This window comes from Rhinatrema bivittatum, chromosome 16, assembly GCF_901001135.1.
Source record: "Rhinatrema bivittatum chromosome 16, aRhiBiv1.1, whole genome shotgun sequence".
Taxonomy (NCBI): domain Eukaryota; kingdom Metazoa; phylum Chordata; class Amphibia; order Gymnophiona; family Rhinatrematidae; genus Rhinatrema; species Rhinatrema bivittatum.
Window position 1 is genome coordinate 18,156,120 of NC_042630.1, and position 15,055 is coordinate 18,171,174.

General features: G+C 50.1%; 1 protein-coding gene across 1 annotated transcript; it reads right to left on the minus strand.

The window, feature by feature from the left end:
• Positions 1–1,729: 1,729 nt before the first annotated feature.
• LOC115078641 (high choriolytic enzyme 1-like) lies at positions 1,730–13,495 on the minus strand. Its single transcript, XM_029581582.1, has 9 exons — positions 13,361–13,495; positions 10,936–11,002; positions 7,664–7,744; positions 5,053–5,211; positions 4,750–4,867; positions 4,142–4,320; positions 3,215–3,296; positions 2,327–2,448; positions 1,730–2,234 (listed from the first exon to the last, which is right to left on the minus strand). The coding sequence occupies exons 1-9, from the start codon at positions 13,442–13,444 to the stop codon at positions 2,167–2,169; spliced, it is 960 nt and encodes a 319-aa protein (XP_029437442.1). The 5' UTR covers positions 13,445–13,495; the 3' UTR covers positions 1,730–2,166.
• Between the last annotated feature and the right edge of the window lie 1,560 nt (positions 13,496–15,055).

Below are 15,055 nucleotides of genomic sequence, written 5' to 3' on the forward strand. Positions count from 1 at the left end.
GTAAACATCCAGGGCTTCCTAATTCCATTCCTCGCTGCAGTAACAACAAAGTGCTTTTAAAAATGCATGTGCTTTAATTAAAATTGCAAAACTGGTGCAGAGCGCTGTGAAATCTGCACAGGGTGACTGAGAGGGGACACGATAGAGGTTCACAGAATCAGGAGTAGGATGGAACGGGCAAAGAGGGGGCGATTTGTTACCCGTTCAAATAGCACTAGGCCTTGGGGGGGGGGGGACCGTCCAAGAAACCAGCCGGGAGCAGTTTTAAATCAAATTGGAGAAAGTCGGGGTTTTTTTCAGTCGTTATTGCCAGAAAGGTTGGCTAAGGTTAGGGGTTTCTAACCGAGTTCGATGAAGGCTTGGACCCGGTTTCTGGAGGACCGCTCCGGGCATAATTAGTAAGGCCAGATGGGCTTCGGTTTCGCCGCCTGCAAATTCTCGCAGAGAAGGACGGGAAACAGATTTTCCTATTGGGATCTGGCGGATCCCTCCAGGCGGCTCGGACTGGCCCCAAGATGCCGGTAAGAAAAGGAAAGCGGGCAGAGAGGGCGCACTGCCTCCCTGAAACGTGAATCGGGGGTGCAGAAAACAGGAGCTTCGCGGGGAGCAAAGGGAGCCCCTAAAAGATCCCTGCCCCCCCCCCGCTGCGAGCTGGGGGTGTACATATTCGGGGGATGGGGGGGACAATCGGAGGTGCATGGGTGACCAATCCCCGATGGGCCGGGTCAGGACCGGAGCAGGGGATGTTTACGAAGCATCTTGGGCAGCGGCGCAACTCCTGCTCATCCCCGAATCCTGGACTGCGCCAAGCAGATGTTAACCGGCCCCCCCCCCGAATACCTGACAACCGGTACTCGACAGGACTGCCCCTCCCCCCCCCCAAATATCTGCTACTGTTCACCAGGGAGGGGGGGGGGAGGTACATGAAACCCTTCCCCCTCTCATTTGCATGTTTCATTTCTGACAATGTTAACATTATTGGTGTGAGAGGGAAACAGAGACCGGGGGCTCATGGCAGAACTCGGTCAGGAGAGAGAACGACTCTGCCTGCTCCCTCTGACTGAAGCGCAAGGACCATTAGCCCCGTGCAGGAAGCTGAGGATCTGTGCGGCTCTGACAGGGTCACTGTGGTTTGAAAGATGACCACGCTCTGTTCGCTGGCGAGGTCATCCCTGCACTCAGGTCATCAAAACTCGCTACCACTTGTTTTTTTGGGGTTTTTTTTTCCTGTTTGTGTCTTCTTATTGAAATTAAAGGTCTACTTCTCCCACTCAGCCCAAGTTCCAAGCTCACAACTGCCTCCTGTTTCATTGTGTGTATAACCCAGCACTGGTAGCACAGAGCTAAAATAACTGTTAGACCCAGGCTCCAGTCCTACCACTACCACCGGTCGCACTGTGACTCAATGCCCAGAGCCTACAGCTGTCACACCTGCAGACCCAGGCTCCAATCCCACCGCTGCCACCATTCTCACTGTATGGCCCAATGCTGACAGCACAGAGCTGCAATACCTGCAGACCCAGGCTCCAATCCCACTGCTGCCACCATTCTCACTGTATGGCCTAATGCTGACAGCACAGAGCTGCAATACCTGCAGACCCAGGCCCCAGTCCCACTGCTATCACCAGACCCATGTTTAGTGCTGAAAAATGAACACCACACAGAAACGTACAACCCTTCAGCATTTCCTGGCAATCTGTGCTAAAAGTAGTAAAATCAGTCAATAAAGTGCAAATTATATTCTTGTTTTATTCAGTTTTCTTTTACAGTCACAAGCAAAATACAAATGCAGAAAAAGCACATTTTATTTTATTTTGTAGTTATAGGCATGTGTTAGCTACGGCCTATATGTTACAAACATGTAATAGCACAGGCCGGGAGCATCCTTCCACTATGGCTTGGAAACTCCGCCCTTGTTACGGCAAGAACTTTTCAAGAGTGGGAGAACGGTTAGTTTAGGCGTCTCTAGCTGTTTCAGCTCAAGTTTGGTTCTCCCTATCTTAGGGCAGCAGATGGGCAACCAGCTTGCCCCCTCCATAAGAATGGGCAGGCAACCAGTCAAGGAGGGAGTGGGGGATTCGAGCAGAGAGGGGGAAGAGGTAGGGACGCTTTGGCAGAGGTTGAGACTGAGGTGAAGCTTGCTGCAACCAGTGTGCGAGTGCTTCCTCACAGGCGCCGGTCCTCCTCCGGCTGCGCTTTATCCCGAAGTAGCCGGTTCTGGTTCCAGATGCGAGCTGAAATGGAACAGCAAGAAAGGATGAACCTCAGATGCCCTCTCACCCTGCCCTAGAGATGTGTGGCGATCACCAGCACCCCGGTCACTTACAGCAGTACAAGCGGTTGACCTTTGTGATGTCCTCAGGGCTGAAGTCTCGCCGGTTTCCGATAGCAACATTAGGGTCTGGCTTGGGGACAATGGTTGGCCGCCCATTACGTGAGAAGGCCGTTCTGCACAGAACACAGACATAGCCCAGTCAGTTTCACCAGCACCCTCCCCCACCCCCCATCCTGATGTGTGCACAGTATCAACGTGCTCAGTGCATTCTCTGCTGCGCCAGTGCACAATGCCTGCCCGCGCTGCTGCTGGCCTCTGGGGGAGTCACTTTATCCTCCTGTGCCTCAGGCTAATCTCCGGCTGTCACTGACCTTGTGTGACCTTGGGGTGAGTCACTTTATCCCCCTGTGCCTCAGGCTAATCGGCGGCTCTGTCACTGACTCCCTGTGTGTGACCTTGAAGGTGCCACCTTATCTCGCTGTGCCTCAGGTCTAATCTCTCCTCAACAATGAAGCAAATCAGAACCCAAACAAGGAAGGGGATTTTAGCATTCTGTTCTCTTAAATCTTCTTTTGCTTGCCTCACATGTGCGACGCAGGAGCAGTGCGCCAGGAAGGGTGCCTGCAGAGCCCCAGCCTTACATCCCACAATGCATCACTGAATAGTCATAGCGCGGTCCCCAACCTTACCTCCCATAATGCATCACCGAGAGGCAGTCGTAGCGCGTTCCCAGCCTTACCTCCCATGATGCATCACTGAGAGGCAGTCGTAGCGCGTCCCCAGCCTTATCTCCCATGATGCATCACCAAGGGGCAGTTGTAGCGCGTCCCCAGTCTTACCTCCCATAATGCATCACCGAGGGGCAGTCGTAGCGCGTCCCCAGCCTTATCTCCCATGATGCATCACCGAGGAGCAGTCGTAGCGCGTCCCCAGCCTTACCTCCCATAATGCATCACCGAGGAATAGTCGTAGCGCGTCCCCAGGTTGTTTGTTTGCACTTTTCTAAAGTTGCTCTCCATGCCTAAGGGGAGAAAGGATGAGGAGGTTATATAGGCCTAGGCTAAGGGAGGGAGGGAGTGAACTTATCCCTGGCTCTGTCCCTGACTCTCTGTGTGTGAACTCGGGGGGACTTAGTTTATTTATTTATTTATGTAGACATTTTTTATACCATCATTCCAAAGGAAGATCACAACGGTTTACAAAAGCCTCAGTTCTAATCCCTGGCTCTGTCACTGCTTCTGTGAGTGATCTCAGAGGAGTCACTATCTCCCTGTGCCCTCGGGAGGATTTCCCAGTAGGTGAAGTAGGTAACTTCCCAAGGGGGCAGCGTCCTATTCTCAGAAATGTCACATCAGTGTTTGGTGATAGCTGAGAAGGGAGGGAGAGCCCCCATCAGCAGCAGGTGATTTCAGAGGAGGGGGGGCAGCAAAAGGGTTAAATCTACCTCTGCCTGTGCTTCAGTTCTAATCCCCAGCTCTGTTATTGACTCTCTGTTTGACCTCGAGGGAGTCACTTTATCCCCCTATGTCTCAGTGCTGATTCCTGGCTCTGTTAGGGGTTTGCTGTGTATGACTTTGTTGAGTCACTTTATCTCCTTGTGCTTCAGTTCTAATTCCCGGCTCTGTCACACTGACTCTCTGTGAGACCTCGGGGAAGTCACTTTATCCCCCCCCCCCCCCCCCCCGTGCTTCAGCTTTAATTGCCGGCTCTGTCACTGACTCCGTGTGTGACCTGGGGGAGTCGCGTCATCCCTCTGTCCTCAGCTCTAATCCCCGCCTCTGTCACGGACAGAGAGCTCAGGCTCTCTCTCACCCCCCCCCCCCCCATGCCTTCTGTGGTCACGGAGGGCGAGCCGTGGCTCCTCACCTGGCATGATGTTTTGAAAGAAGATGTCCACGAATCCGTCGCGGTCGCTGCGGTTCTGCTCGTGGTGGAAGCCCAGGGCGTGGAGGAGCTCGTGCTGCACGATGCCCTGGAAGACGCAGCCCTGCTTCTGCAAGGAGACCACCTGCCGGCCCTGGACCCTGCCGATGAAGGAGAAGCACCTGGAGAGACGGGGAGAGGAGCAGAAGGTAAGGGGTCAGTCGGGGTCACTGCCACACGAACAGGTAAGTCAAACCCCCCACCACCACCACCACCCCGTCTCTGCAGTGGTGCTAAACCCCAAACACCTCCTGCCACAGTCGCAGTGTTCACCACAGCACACAGTGTCCTCCTCCCCCTTAAGCTCTTCAGGGTGGGGACACTCTGATTAGCTGTGCCGTATCAGGCACAGTCTGGCAAACTATAAGCCTGAAAGGGGTGTCCCTTTGTATTGTATTCCTAAACTTTGGAAGTCTTTCCTTCCTCCCATCTGCTTCTGATAAATCTTCACAGAGAGGGGGCAGAAACCTTCTCCTCTCCCCCCCGCCCCCCCGACTGAAGAGGACCATCCCATCCCCCCAAGTCCTGAAGAAGGATAGATGTGGACTCACCCGGACTGGGACTCTATGGAGATATAATCCCGCTCGTTGGATCGGGGCCGGAACATAATGCAGGTCCTGGTGCTGAAAGACCGCAGCCCGCTCTCGATCACTGCCTGCTCACTAGAACCTAATGGGGAGAGGGACGGAGAGGGGACCCCAATCAGATACTGCCCAGGGAACACAGAACATGAAGCTAAGAGTGTGTTTCCTTCTCCTTTCTGTAGCATCGGCTACGAAAAGGAAGGCACCCACGGTTTTGCCTTCCGTTCGCTCCCCGCAGCGCCATCCCATGTAGCAACCCGCGTTTCTTACTGTAGGACTCAGAGATGATGTACGGGACGACAACCTGCCCATTGTCAGCGCTGGGCCACCGGCAGCGATCGGACGCGCAGCGATCAGCGTTCCCCAGGGGGTCAACGGCAATGTCACCGAATATGATGGGGGGTCCTTCGGCTGGAGGTCTGCCGGTCACTGGTGAAAGAACAAGAAAAATAAAAAAGTCACCCCGGTGACGAAGGCTGTGAGGTTTTCATCACACCCACAACCAAAATTAGAACAATGCTTCACCACTGCACCCCCCTCCACTCCTGCTGTGAGCTAGACCCTGTCCATTAACTCCCACAACCATAATCGCTGCCTCCTCCACATCGCCTCACCCCCTCCACTCCCACTGTTATTTAAACCATTTCCATCACTCCCACAACCATAATCAGTAATCACTGCCTGCTCCTCCGCTGTCACGTCCCCTCCACTCTTACTATGATCTGAACCCCATCCATAATCACTGCCTGCTCCACATCGCCTCATCCCCTCCACTCCCACTGTTATTTAAACCATTTCCATCACTCCCACAACCATAATGAGTAATCACTGTCTGCTCCACCGCTGTCACATCCCCTCCACTCTTACTATGATCTGAACCCCGTCCATAATCACTGCCTGCTCCACATTGCCTCATCCCCTCCACTCCCACTGTTATTTAAACCATTTCCATCACTCCCACAACCATAATCAGTAATCACTGTCTGCTCCACCGCTGTCACATCCCCTCCACTCTTACTATGATCTGAACCCCAACCATATTCACTGCCTGCTCCACATCGCCTCATCCCCTCCACTCCCACTGTTATTTAAACCATTTCCATCACTCCCACAACCATAATCAGTAATCACTGTCTGCTCCACCGCTGTCACGTCCCCTCCACTCTTACTATGATCTGAACCCCGTCCATAATCACTGCCTGCTCCACAGTGCCTCATCCCCTCCACTCCCACTGTTATTTAAACCATTTCCATCACTCCCACAACCATAATCAGTAATCACTGTCTGCTCCACCGCTGTCACGTCCCCTCCACTCTTACTATGATCTGAACCCCATCCATAATCACTGCCTGCTCCACATTGCCTCATCCCCTCCACTCTCACTGTTATTTATTCTGTCACTCTCACAGCACCAGCTGCTCTATTGCTACCACATCTCCTCCACTTTTACTATGATCTGAACCCCGTCCATTATTCCCACAACCATAATCACTGCCTGCTCCACCACCGCTTCATCCCCTCCACTCCACCATTATCTATTCTGTCACTCTCACAGCACCAGCTGCTCTATTGCTACCACGTCCCCTCCACTCTCACTATGATCTGAACCCCGTCCATTACTCCCACAACCATAATCACTGCCTGTTCCACATTGCCTTATCTCCTCCACTTCCACTGTTATCTGACACCACTTCCATCACTCCCACAACCAACAGTGTCATCTTCCATCTTCAGTTCGTCCACTTCTGCCACCTTCAGGATCACCAGAATTACTTTCATAAACAGCATAATGAATGCTGCCTCTCCAACGCGCAACTCAGACTTCTCCTCCCCCTCTTATGCACAACTCAACCTTCTCCTCCCCCTCTTGTGCACAACTCAACCTTCTCCTCCCCCTCTTATGCACAACTCAACCTTCTCTTCCCCCTCTTATGCACAACTCAACCTTCTCCTCCCCCTCTTGTGCACAACTCAACCTTCTCTTCCCCCTCTTTTGCACAACTCAACCTTCTCCTCCCCCTCTTATGCACAAGTCAACCTTCTCCTCCCCCTCTTTTGCACAACTCAACCTTCTCCTCCCCCTCTTATGCACAACTCAACCTTCTCCTCCCCCTCTAATGCACAACTCAACCTTCTCTTCCCCCTCTTATGCACAACTCAACCTTCTCTTCCCCCTCTTATGCACAACTCAACCTTTTCTTCCCCCTCTTAATCCATCTGCCTTCTTAACTTCAACTCGTCCTCATTCCGCCGTCTGCACCTCTAACTCCAACACCAGAATAACTCCTCCTCTACGACCACCTCCTTTTCCACTGCTGCCTCCTCTTCCTCTAGCACAAGTTCCAGTGTTCAGGATCTTCTTTTGCAGGGGGGGGGAGGGGGAACAGAACAATTGCCCAGGGCCCATTTGGCAAAGATGAATGATGTTACTAAGGTAGGGCGCCTGGCATTGGTTGGGACCACACCTTAGTTTGTGCCCTGTGTCCCAGCAAGTCTAATGCCAGCCCTGCCAGCACATTCCCCTTCATCTCGCTTGACTGCCTCCTCCTCTCCTTCCCCTGCTGCCAGCAATCTCTTAGCCCAACCCCACTGCTGCCTTCTTCTTCCACCATTTCTCCACTGTTCCTCCCTTGCTGATAGGTTCCTGGTTTTACCCTCCCCAGTGCATGCAGAGACTCGTAGTTCTGATAGTCTCATCGACTTCCCTAAGAAAATCAGAACTACAAATGCCAGCATACCATGGTGGCAAGTGCAGGACTGGTTCAGCCTATTTCTTATGCCAAGGAGCCAGGAGACACCCTTCCTCTGCCCACCATACACTGGGGTCATGACTGGGGAAACGCTCAGAAAACAGAATACAAACCATACGCATGGACTCACTCAAGTGTTCGTTGACCTTAAGAATCTGGTCGGGGGTGTCAGGATCTTCCTCCTCCCTGATTTCTGCCCACAGTCTTCTGACTACATAGAAAAAAAACCATAAAAGGTGTCTGTCAGGTAATCTGAGTGGAAAGCCAGGCTGGGGGTGGAGGTGCTACGAAGGCCCCCCCCCCCTAAAATGGTGTCCACAGGATCACATGTCCAGTCAGATGACCAGACCAATGGGACAGAACATGCTCAGAGCTCCCATTCCATTGGACTGGGGTGGGAGGAAGAGAATAGTGGGCAATGCCAACCACACCAGATCAAGGGCGTACTGGACTTTCCCAATGCAACAGGGCAGAAGAGTGATGGACCTGCCCATGCTTGCTTCAGATCACAGGGAACATGTTACTTTGTGGTTAAAGTTTCAAATTATCAATTTTGAGGGGTGGAAGATTCCAACAGACCCCTTAAAATGTATCTGACTGCTTCCTAAGATTGCCAGCTCACCAGATTAAATCAGATAAGCTGATCCAGTCCTGGTGTTGCTCTGTGGCATCCAAGGAGATGCAATTCCTACTTTTCTTAGGACAGCATCAGAACTGCAATCCCGCAGGCCACACGGTAACACCAGGACTGGATCAGCCTCTCCGGCTTGACCTGGGTGAGGTGGCAACAGTATTTCTCCCCTCACTACCTATACTTTTTTTGGTCTAGTAGTTCTTCTAATCAGAACCAGGATTGGGATCCTAGTGCTATGAGCTCTCATATACAACCACCTGGGGATTTTCCCCCTGTTTTTTTGACAAACTAAAGGGTAGCAAATCACCTGGACTGGATGGTATACATTCTAGGGTTCTGAAGGAACTAAAAAATGAAATTTCTGATTTATTAGTTAAAATTTGTAACCTATCATTAAAATCATCCATTGTACCTGAAAACTGGACGGTGGCCAATGTAACCCCAATATTTAAAAAAGGCTCCAGGGGCGATCCGGGTAACTATAGACCAGTGAGCCTGACTTCAGTGCTGGGAAAAATAGTGGAAACTATTCTCAAGATCAAAATCGTAGAGCAAATAGAAAGACATGATTTAATGGACACAGTCAACATGGATTTATCCAAGGGAAGTCTTGCCTAACAAATCTGCTTCATTTTTTTGAAAAGGTTAATAAACATGTGGATAAAGGTGAACCAGTAGATGTAGTGTATTTGGATTTTCAGAAGGCGTTTAACAAAGTCCCTCATGAGAGGCTTCTATGAAAACTAAAAAGTCATGGGTAGGAGGCGATGTCCTTTCGTGGATTACAAACTGGTTAAAAGACAGGAAACAGAGAGTAGGATTAAATGATCAATTTTCTCAGTGGAAAAGGGTAAACAGTGGAGTGCCTCAGGGATCTGTACTTGGACCGGTGCTTTTCAATATATATATAAATGATCTGGAAAGGAATACGACAAGTGAGGTTATCAAATTTGCAGATGATATAAAATTATTCAGAGTAGTTAAATCACAAGCAGACTGTGATACATTACAGGAGGACCTTGCAAGACTGGAAGATTGGGCATCCAAATGGTAGATGAAATTTAATGTGGACAAATGCAAGGTGTTGCATATAGGGAAAAATAACCCTTGCTGTAGTTACACGATGTTAGGTTCCATATTAGGAGCTACCACCCAGGAAAAAGATCTAGGCATCATAGTGGATAATATTTTAAAATCGTCGGCTCAGTGTGCTGCAGCAGTCAAAAAAGCAAACAGAATGTTAGGAATTATTAGGAAAGGAATGGTTAACAAAACAGAAAATGTCATAATGCCTCTGTATCGCTCCATGGTGAGACCGCACCTTGAATACTGTGTACAATTCTGGTCGCCGCATCTCAAAAAAGATATAGTTGCGATGGAGAAGGTACAAGGGCAACCAAAATGATAAAGGGGATGGAACAGCTCCCCTATGAGGAAAGGCTGAAGAGGTTAGGGCTGTTCAGCTTGGAGAAGAGACAGCTGAGGGGGGATATGATAGAGGTTAAGATCATGAGAGGTCTTGAACGAGTAGATGTGACTTGGTTATTTACACTTTCGAAAAACAGAAGGACTGGGGGGCATTCCATGAAGTTAGCATGGGGCACATTTAAGACTAATCGGAGAAAATTCTTTTTCACTCAACGCACAATAAAGCTCTGGAATTTGTTGCCAGAGGATGTGGTTAGTGCAGTTAGTTTAGCTGGGTTCAAAAAAGGTTTGGATAAGTTCTTGGAGGAGAAGTCCATTAACGGCTATTAATTAAGTTTACTTAGGGAATAGCCATTGCTATTAATTGCATCAGTAGCATGGGATCTTCTTGGTGTTTGGGTACTTGCCAGGTTCTTGTGGCCTGGTTTTGGCCTCTGTTGGAAACAGGATGCTGGGCTTGATGGACCCTTGGTCTGACCCAGCATGGCAATTTCTTATGGTCTTATAAGACTCCCGCCCCATCCCTCTGTTCCTAGTCTGGTCATTACATTGATGGTCCTGAGGCTCTAAATCCGGCCACCAGGTGTTGCCCTTCAAGATGACCTCTACTCCCCCTACCCAAGGGTTAAGAACGCTGCCTCCGCAGCATTCCCTGCCCATTTGGGGTGCAGAAGACCTGCTGCAGGAATCAACGTGGGGACCTGCCGCTCAGGATTTATTTATTTAAGGCTTTTCTTGACCGACATGACATTCATCAGGGATATCATGCCGGTGTACATCAAACAAGGGAGAGGCTAAGTGGTGAAAGCAGTTACAATAAACAAGGATGTGCATAGCGCTTGCCACCCACCTGAGCCACCAGACCGGCTCCGTTCCTGGACCTTTTTTAGTGAAACGGGCAGACCCCCAGGATAGGCACGGACTTTGAGTTTCAGCTTTTCTTAGGGAGTGTAAAAGCAGGAGTGGATCAGCCTGGCCTAGCCAAAATCCAGATCCAGCTGAGCCCCCTGACCAGGAAGCCTGGAGGCAGAGTAAGCAGGAGGCCAGGGAGCCACAAACCAGAGAACGGGAGACCTCAAGAGAAACAAGGGGAGAGACAGAGAAGAGACAGAAAGAGCGCAGAAGGGTCTACTGACACCGAAAAGAGGAGCTGGTGCCCCCAAGACTTGACGTAAGGATACAGGGGAAAGGGGTGCATGGAGGGCCCTGATGGGATGGCAGTGGAAATTCCTCCTCCTATCGCCCTCCCCCACTTTAAGGAGCAAACCCCCTCGCCATAGACCCCCCTCTTGTGTATCAGAAGTCCATGACTACACTGGAAGAGACACCGGGCTAGTTACCAGAAGACAGGAGTACTTTCTTATGAGGCTTCCCAGGCTGTAAGACCGAGTTAGGGCCATCCTGTGCCTGCAAAAGAGAATGAATGATAACATTATTATTATTATTACAGGGAGGATAAGTGCTCCCTCCGCCTCCTCAGCACTTTTCAGAGATCATGCATTGTGTAGCCAAGTGCACCCCCTTGTGATCAGAACTGGAACAGCACTGGCAGAGAGAGCGTGATAAATCGCAAGCCTGTCATATAGAATATATTATTGTCATTTGTTATAGCATAACCAGGTGGAGGCAGCACTTTACAGAGACATTCACTGCTCCTTGGAGCTCACAATCGAGTCAAGACAGACAAACAAGACACCCAAAAAACAAACAAACCCCAGTAAGAGTGAGGCCATAACTGGGAAAAGGTGGGATACGTTGAGGAAGGCTCAACTTTAATTGAGCAAATCTGCCAGGAACGGGCAGGGATGCTTCGCTCCTACTTAAAATGTTTTATCTGATCGGTGCAGGTTGCAGGAATCGGTCCCTCAGTCTAGGCCCCCCCGAGAACAGCAGTCGTGCATCCATAACACTGTCAGGGATCTTACAGATTCATTTGGAAATCCTGTGAGATCAAGTGGCACTCAGTGAGTCAGTTTCCTTCGCCACCCCACAACGCCATTGGAAATAAAATTCAAAGCTCATACGGTGTTCTTTAATGAGTTGATCTCTTTGCAGAATGAGCCGATGGTATTAAACAATTGATGGCACCCTTTTTGTTGCACGACATCAGCTCTGCAAAAATACCGATCGAAAATAAAACACACCCTGCGCTTAGCATGCCACTGCCACGCTGCAGTAATAGAGTGCACAAAAGGAAACAGCGACCTGAAGCAGATGTGAGCCCAGGGCTGCGCCCGCCAGGATCATTAGCAGACTCCTGTTTTATGCAAGCGGGCAAACATTTCCATCATTTTAAAGCTGTCCCTGCACACAGGGGATTATTGGGAGTCCAGAAGGGGAATGGACTGCTGGGATAAGGGTGATCTGAAAGCCGTTGGGGGGGGGGGGGGGGAGTAAAATCACATTTGTTCATTTTCGCCTAGCCTGTGAAATAATTCTGCGTTTACTGACATTAGTATGATATTACACGAGCTTTTATGGTAGCAGTAAAGCATTGAATGGATTGATGTTTAAATATTTTTATTCTTGTCAAAGGTTATATTATTTTTGGTTTGGCGATGTTTGTCATCTGTGGAAAATGTCAGTCTGACCGTGCTCTGCCAAAATAAATATTTGTTGCTTGGGTGGCCCATAAATCTTTTCACCAAATAAATAACTGCCCTCTGCAGAAAGCATCCCATGCACACACACACACACACACACACTAGGCCTGCTGCTCCTTGCTACCCCTCAGCACATTTCCCTGGCATTCTTAAAGAGTTCAAATGTTACGAGATATCCATTTCTCAGACAAGCGTGTCAGTCAGTCGTGGCTATCGGACAGACCCACGGAACCAGAGCCGCCCCCGCACACCTTGAGGTGTATGTGACCCCCGGAGAGACTCCGCCTCATCCGGAGACTCACACACAGAGAGAAAGGAGAGCGAGACCCCCCTCCGCTGGGGCAAAGGCGCAGAACCCGGCCAGAGCCTCACCAAAGGCAGAAGCAGGGACCCCAAATTCTATTTATTTATTTATTTAGGGTTTTTATATCTCGGCATTCATGATACAATCACATCATGCTGGTTTACAGTTGAACAAGGGGGTGCAAAATAAATTAAAACTGGCACCTGGGCAAGGAAAGAACGCAGTTACATTGAACAAGGATGATCAGACTGGGAGAAGAGAGAAATACTGTAGGTATTTAACATCATACAGAGTTATTTACAATGAAGTGATATGGCTGCATTACAGATGTTGAATGGGTGTAATTCAGGAGGAGTCTGGAAATGCTTGTTTAAACAGCCAAGTCTTAAGTCTTTTTCGGAAGGTTGGGAGGCAAATTAGCAACGGAAACGTGCAGAGCCAGGACCGCGAACTGGAAACCAGACCGGGGGCGGAGAACCAGAAGCACATTTCCTCCCGGGCTCTGCAAAATCCAGAGGTGGAAGAATCACGCGTGTTTCCTAGAGCTGAGGGAGAAAATCCGCCCCCCCCCCCCCCCAAAGGATGAACAGAATAAAACTCTGCATGATCCGGGGGGGGGGGGGGGGGGGAACAGCAGGGCCCAGTCAGCCCCAGCACCCGGGAGCCACCCCCCCCCCCTTACTTGGCCCAGGGAAAACTCCTGCAGCAGAGGCAGGGAGACAGCAGAGACAGAGACGGGGGGGGGACGAGGGCGGGCAGGGAGAGCACCAGTTCTCCCTCGGTGCCCGAGAGAGGATGTGGGACCTGCACAAATGGTTACAGATGCCCAACCAGCCACACACCTGGCAGAGCCCTTACCTGACGGTGCGGGTCACCCAGAGGGAGGCCACAGGCCAGGGCCAGCAGCGCGGAGATGAGGAAGGCCAGCAGCGTAGGACTCATCTTCCCCTCAGACCTCAGCGAGGTGTAACGGTTGTCACCCTAGCCCCCCCCCCTGACATCTCCTTTATATAGGCAGGAGAATCGAGAAGTTTCTAAGTTTGGAATGCAGAGAGACTTTGGAAATCCTGTGCGGTTTTCAACGGCTGGAAACGTTGTGGGCCCTGGAGAGAGGAAGAGGCAGAGAGGGAAAGCCAGAAAAAGACAGAGAGAGCTTAGGCGTGGGGGGGGAAGGCGAGATAGGATTTTATTCCATAAAGCTCTGAATATATATACTATACAGTGACGGGAGTAGACATTTTATCCTTAATGTAAAGAGATACTGCGTATTTAGGAGCGAGGGGCTCGGGCATTTTACCCTTAATATAAAGTGATACGGTGTAACTTGTGTATGTGGGACAGTGAGGGGAGCAGGGATTTTATCCTTAATATAAAGTGAGGGATTTTATCCTTAATATAAAGTGATACGGTGTAACTCGTGTATGTGGGACAGCGAGGGGAGCGGGGGTTTCATCCTTAATATAAAGTGATACGGTGTAACTCGTGTATGTGGGACAGCGAGGGGAGCGGGGGTTTCATCCTTAATATAAAGTGATACGGTGTAACTCGTGTATGTGGGACAGCGAGGGGAGCGGGGGTTTCATCCTTAATATAAAGTGATACGGTGTAACTCGTGTATGTGGGACAGCGAGGGGAGCGGGGGTTTTATCCTTAATATAAAGTGATACGGTGTAACTCGTGTATGGGGGACAGCGAGGGGAGCGGGGGTTTTATCCTTAATATAAAGTGATACGGTGTAACTCCTGTATGTGGGACAGCAAGGGGAGAGGGGGTTTTATCCTTAATATAAAGTGATACGGTGTAACTCGTGTATGTGGGACAGCGAGGGGAGCGGGGGTTTTATCCTTAATATAAAGTGATACGGTGTAACTCGTGTATGGGGGACAGCGAGGGGAGCGGGGGTTTTATCCTTAATATAAAGTGATACGGTGTAACTCGTGTATGGGGGACAGCGAGGGGAGCGGGGGTTTTATCCTTAATATAAAATGATACGGTGTAACTCCTGTATGTGGGACAGCGAGGGGAGAGGGGGTTTTATCCTTAATATAAAGTGATACGGTGTAACTCGTGTATGTGGGACAGCGAGGGGAGCGGGGGTTTTATCCTTAATATAAAGTGATACGGTGTAACTCGTGTATGTGGGACAGCGAGGGGAGCGGGGGTTTTATCCTTAATATAAAGTGATACGGTGTAACTCGTGTATGTGGGACAGTGAGGGGAGCGTGGATTTTATCCTTAATATAAAGTGATAGGGTGTAACTCGTGTATGGGGGACAGTGAGGAGAGCGGGGGTTTTGTCCTTAATATAAAGTGATACTGTGTAAAGGAAAATTGGTTCTTACCTGCTAATTTTTGTTCCTGTAGTACCAAAGATCAGTCCAGACTCCTGGGTTTTGCCTCCCTTCCAGCAAATGGAGACAGAGAAAGTTTTATTGACACTGCCACTTAACCCGAGGTGCCATCTGCCGTCCCTCAATATTGATCTGTACCCAAGCCAGAAATGCAAACAAAACCAAACTAGTCTCCCCCAAACGAGCAGTGGGAAGAGGAAAA

Bases quoted from the DNA above. Each gene is read 5' to 3' on its own strand.
- LOC115078641 (XM_029581582.1), bottom strand. From the start codon at position 13,444: ATGAGTCCTACGCTGCTGGCCTTCCTCATCTCCGCGCTGCTGGCCCTG. The intron at 11,003-13,360 runs GTAAGGGCTCTG...TCTCTTTTGCAG, and splicing joins TGGGTGACCCGCACCGTCAG to GCACAGGATGGCCCTAACTC. The intron at 4,321-4,749 runs GTGAGTCCACAT...CCGTCTCTCCAG, and splicing joins TCCATAGAGTCCCAGTCCGG to GTGCTTCTCCTTCATCGGCA.